The sequence below is a fragment of the Physeter macrocephalus genome, chromosome 6, assembly GCF_002837175.3.
Source record: "Physeter macrocephalus isolate SW-GA chromosome 6, ASM283717v5, whole genome shotgun sequence".
Classification (NCBI taxonomy): domain Eukaryota; kingdom Metazoa; phylum Chordata; class Mammalia; order Artiodactyla; family Physeteridae; genus Physeter; species Physeter macrocephalus.
The window spans coordinates 60,133,379-60,137,943 of NC_041219.1; the positions used below are offsets into that span (position 1 = coordinate 60,133,379).

Consider the following 4,565-nt stretch of genomic DNA (forward strand, 5'->3'; position numbering starts at 1 on the left):
AAAAAAAAAAAAAAAAAAAAAAAAAGCATTCCTTACAAAAGCACAGATGGCAATTAACACAATACACATGTGTGAGAATCCACACTGACATGATACTTCTTGCTATGATCACAACCAATAATGAAGAGGAAGGAAAAAGTAGTCAATATTCTTGAGAAACTGGTAGCCAATAGTGGGTATTCTGAAGCTGCAAATGTGACTGGGGCCTATTCCTAAAGAACTTTCTAGAAATCGACTTTTCCTTCTTTCTCTTCAATTTTTTTTTTTTCTCTAGCAGTGCTCCATTTTTCCTCTTACTTTTAAGGCCCTCTATATCTGAAAATTGTATCTCTGATGGACACTACATTAAAACAGTAAAAAAATTATTCTCAATTTACAGTTTGTGACACTATTTGAAGGTACAGAGAGAGAACGGAAAAATTAGAATGCCCCTTTTGATTTGAACATTTTTGTTTCTTCATTGCCATTAAGTTTTGGTAAATATTTAAGACACCTGAAATACCTTTTGTCTAAATAAAAACATTGTTTCTAACGCATATTTTTCATTTCTTCAACATTCCGTAAGACTTTTATTTCTCTAGGATCTGCAATGTTTTCTTGGTTTTTTTAAAATTAGTTTATTTATTTTGGCAGCGCACGTTCTCTCCCCAGTTGCAGCGAGCGGGAACCATTCCTCCTTGCGGTGCTCGGGCTTCTCACTGCGGTGGCCTCTCTCTTTGCAGAGCGCGGGCTCCAGGCGCCCAGGCTTCAGGAGTTGTGGCTCGCGGGCTGTAGAGCGCAGGCCCAGCAGTTGTGGCGCATAGGCCCAGTTGCTCTGCGGCATGTGGGATCCTCCCGGACCCGGGTTCGTACCCGTGTCCCCTGCATTGGCAGGCGGATTCTCAACCACTGCGCCACCCGGGAAGCTGTTGCAATGTTTTCTTGAGACTCTAGTCTGTCCTTTACTTTTAAAATCCTCATGAGGGAATTCCCTGGCGGTCCAGTGGTTAGGACTCCACGTTTCCACTGCTGGGGGCCCAGGTTCCATCCCTGGTCGGGTAACTAAGATCCAGCAAGCCTTTTGGTCCGGCCAAAAAAAAAAAAAAAGTCCTCATGAATTTCTCTTGACCAAATTTGAATGAAAACATTCTATTGGGACTTCCCTGGTGGTGCAGTAGTTAAGAATCCGCCTGCCAATGCAGGGGACACGGGTTGGAGCCCTGGTCTGGGAAGATCCCACATGCTGTGGAGCAACTAAGCCCTTGCGCCACAACTACTGAGCCTGCGCTCTAGAGCCCGCGAGCCATAACTACTGAAGCCCACGTACCTAGAGCCCGTGCTCCACAACAAGAGAAGCCACCGCAGTGAGAAGCCCTCGCACCGCAACGAAGAGTAGCCCCCGCTCGCTGCAACTAGAGAAAGCCTGCGCACAGCAACGACGACCTAACGCAGCCAAAAATAAATAAATTAATTAAAAAAAAAATTCTATTACCTTCTCAAATTTAAAAGAATTAATTTCTCCATTCTCACAAAATTAAAAACAAAAAAGATATTAAAGACAATTATGGTTTCATATTACCGAGAACCTAGAATATAGATAGGAACTTTTTATTTCTAACGTCAGAAGTTTGACAATTCATAAGAGATAGGTGAATCTAGATGCTTCAAACATCTACCTTTTCCGTCAGTCTTGCCAGGGCTTTGAGTACTACCAGGCCTTAATTTATGTTGTGACTCCGAAGGTGACCGAGGAAATCTCAGGATGGAATAAGTCACTTCTTGATCACTCATCTCAAAAGTAAAAAGAGGTGAGGTATGTGTTTTGCATTAAAACTTTGTAACAGAATGATTTCTATCCAAAGAAAAATTAAAAGGTTAGTCTATAGCAACACACCAAGATTAAGATGTATGTGTGTGTGTGTGTGTGTGTGTGTGTGTGTGTACGTGTGTTTATTAACTCCTTGAAGTGCCTAAAGCATGTAGACTGAGCCTGATTTATATAAGAAATGAAAACCTGGGCTTCCCTGGTGGCACAGTGGTTGGGAGTCCGCCTGCCGATGCAGGGGACACGGGTTCGTGCCCCGGTCCGGGAGGATCCCACATGCCGCGGAGCGGCTGGGCCCGTGAGCCATGGCCGCTGAGCCTGCGCGTCCGGAGCCTGTGCTCCGCAACGGGAGAGACCCGCGTACTGCAAAAAAAAAAAAAAAAAAAAAAAAGAAATGAAAACCTTTCAGTATTTTTGCTAAAGTCATTTGTACTCCTAGTAACTACAGCCATGATTATTAGAAAATAAGGAAAGAATTTTTTTAAATTTACCAATAAATAGGCTGGGTCCTATTCAGTTCAGCTCAAAATGTTCAACGTACATGTATTCACATGTTAGACAAAGTGCTACCATCCCAAATTACTGAGACACTTTTAAAACTATTAATTCAAAAAACAAAAATTCTATTTTTTGGGGATTCTGAGAAAATATAAATATCTCGGCTTAAAACATATATATATATATATACATACATATATGTGTGTATTCAGGACTACATATCAGTAGTAAAAAGTTCTTACAAGGATTTGAATAGTAAGTCAATGTCAGTTTGAGATAATTATTTCTTGACCCGAATAGATAAATACATTGCATTGTTCTTTTCAACTATAACATGACTCTACCACAGTGTTCCCCAAAGTGTATCCCAGACACCATCTGCAAAAAATTATTGAGGGTTCACACTGAAAATTGGTTAATTTCAGATTCCAGTGTCTCGTGGGAGATGTGCTGAGTAAAAATCTCTCAGGTTAGATCCCAGACACCTGTATTTTTAATCCCCAATGATTATGTGTATATTAAAAGTTTAGAAATAATCTTCTAGTTGCCAGAGAAGCCTATGTGAAAATAAAATTTGTCAGTAGGTAGTCTTTAGTTAATATCCATAAAGGGTTCAATCTATTAGTAGATATCAATATAAAAAATTATTAAATAGTAGATATTTTAAATATACCTTGCTTCTTGTATTAATCAGTATGAAAAGGTGCTATCCAAGAAACAGGAAATATGGAAAACAAATGGCACATGTAACTATATTCTTTAAATTTTTTAATTTCTAAAAGTTCCTAAACTTGATTATTCACATTTTCCCTAATTTCCTAAGGAAAATGAGTCTTTCCTATTATAGAACCCTCTACAATTGATGAGATAATATGTAAATCATGAGATCCGAATAAAAAGTAATTAATCCCCCAAATCTCTCTGCCTTATTTTGATAACACAAAGCAAAAATCATAACATATTTTTAAAAAAGAAAATAACATTCCATGAATGCTGAACTAGTTTTCACATCCTTTAGAGTTAATGCAGTTCTAACCCAATCAATAAAGAATGCTTTCCTATCCATCCCATATTCATGCCAAGTCATTTATAATAAAATGCCATATTCCTAGAATCTTTTTTCCCTAGAATCTTTATAAGTCAGACAAATGAGATATTCAGGTACAAAGATCTGAGGGAATAAAAGCAAATGTTACCTGTATTTGTGCCATGTAGCGAGGCAGGCAGAGAAAGCTGACCCAAAAATTAGGTGAGTGAAGTTGGCCTCTCCAACCCCAGATCCCTTGGGTGCGTGAGTGGCTGAAAGATGGAAGGCAGAAATGAACAGTCTCTGAATGATACTCCAACTCAAAATTTTCTGCCCCTCCTCTTGACCGAAGTGATAAAAGGAAATTGTATGATAAAAGCTGATGTTGATGAGAAAGGAAAACTGGTCATCAGCTATATCTTCCTCTTTTTCAACCAACCAACCACTTGGGTACTCTGCAGAATAACATTTGAAATCTACATTGGAGGACTACTGAAAAAATAAAGGAACACAGCTTTGGTGGAAAGAAGAAGTAAGATCTTTAACAAAAACTAGCATACTTGAAAGAAACTACTAGCAAAAACAACTGATTAAAGTGCATATGCATAAATATAGAGACATATACACAAGAAATATTATGACTAAACAAATAACCTGTCTCTTAGAAACTTTCTCTTATAGATTGCTATTTGAAAAAAATTTTTTCTTTTCCCATTGATGTTTAATGCAGAGAAATGTATTTTAGAAAGTATTTTAAAACATCCATAATTCCACTATAAAATTTTGGTGTATATGTTTCTAGTTTTTTATCCGTATGTTTACTATCAAAGTTGGTGTCATTCCACACACAATGCTTTTGATCTATTATTTTCTAAGTGTTTTTCTTCATTTAAAAATATTCATCTAAAATGTTATTTTAAAAACAGTTGTATAGTTTTTATCCATATAGATTATACCATAATGTATTGAGGCAATCCCGTACTGCTGGACATTTAGGTTGTTTCCAATTTTTGGTGAATATAAAAAAAATGTCCTGTACTTTCAAATATTTCCTTAAGAAAAAAATTTTAAACAAGAAATTATGGGGCCAAGGGATATATACATTAAAGAACTTTGATACGTATTACCAAATGCCCTCCAGAAAAGTTGTTCCCATTTATACAACACTAGTGTGAAAGTGTTCCCATTTGATTTTTTTTTTTTTTTTTTTTTTTGCGGTACGCGGGCCTCTCACTG

General features: G+C 37.3%; 2 protein-coding genes across 2 annotated transcripts in view; both read right to left on the reverse strand.

Annotated features, from left to right (window-relative positions):
- The window catches only part of LOC102996585 (mago homolog B, exon junction complex subunit), a 13,665-nt gene extending 11,599 nt beyond the window's left edge, over nucleotides 1-2,066 (reverse strand). The window contains exons 1-2 of the mRNA XM_055085469.1: nucleotides 1,994-2,066; nucleotides 1,656-1,770 (exon numbers count right to left, since the gene is read on the reverse strand). Coding sequence (XP_054941444.1) covers nucleotides 1,656-1,770 — 115 coding nt within the window. The 5' untranslated portion in view covers nucleotides 1,994-2,066. The remainder of the gene's footprint in view (nucleotides 1-1,655; nucleotides 1,771-1,993) is intronic.
- The window catches only part of MAGOHB (mago homolog B, exon junction complex subunit), a 22,394-nt gene continuing 19,604 nt past the window's right edge, over nucleotides 1,776-4,565 (reverse strand). The window contains exons 5-6 of the mRNA XM_028491004.2: nucleotides 3,499-3,601; nucleotides 1,776-2,167 (exon numbers count right to left, since the gene is read on the reverse strand). Of these exons, the coding sequence (XP_028346805.2) occupies nucleotides 1,847-2,167; nucleotides 3,499-3,601 (424 nt within the window). The 3' untranslated portion in view covers nucleotides 1,776-1,846. The remainder of the gene's footprint in view (nucleotides 2,168-3,498; nucleotides 3,602-4,565) is intronic.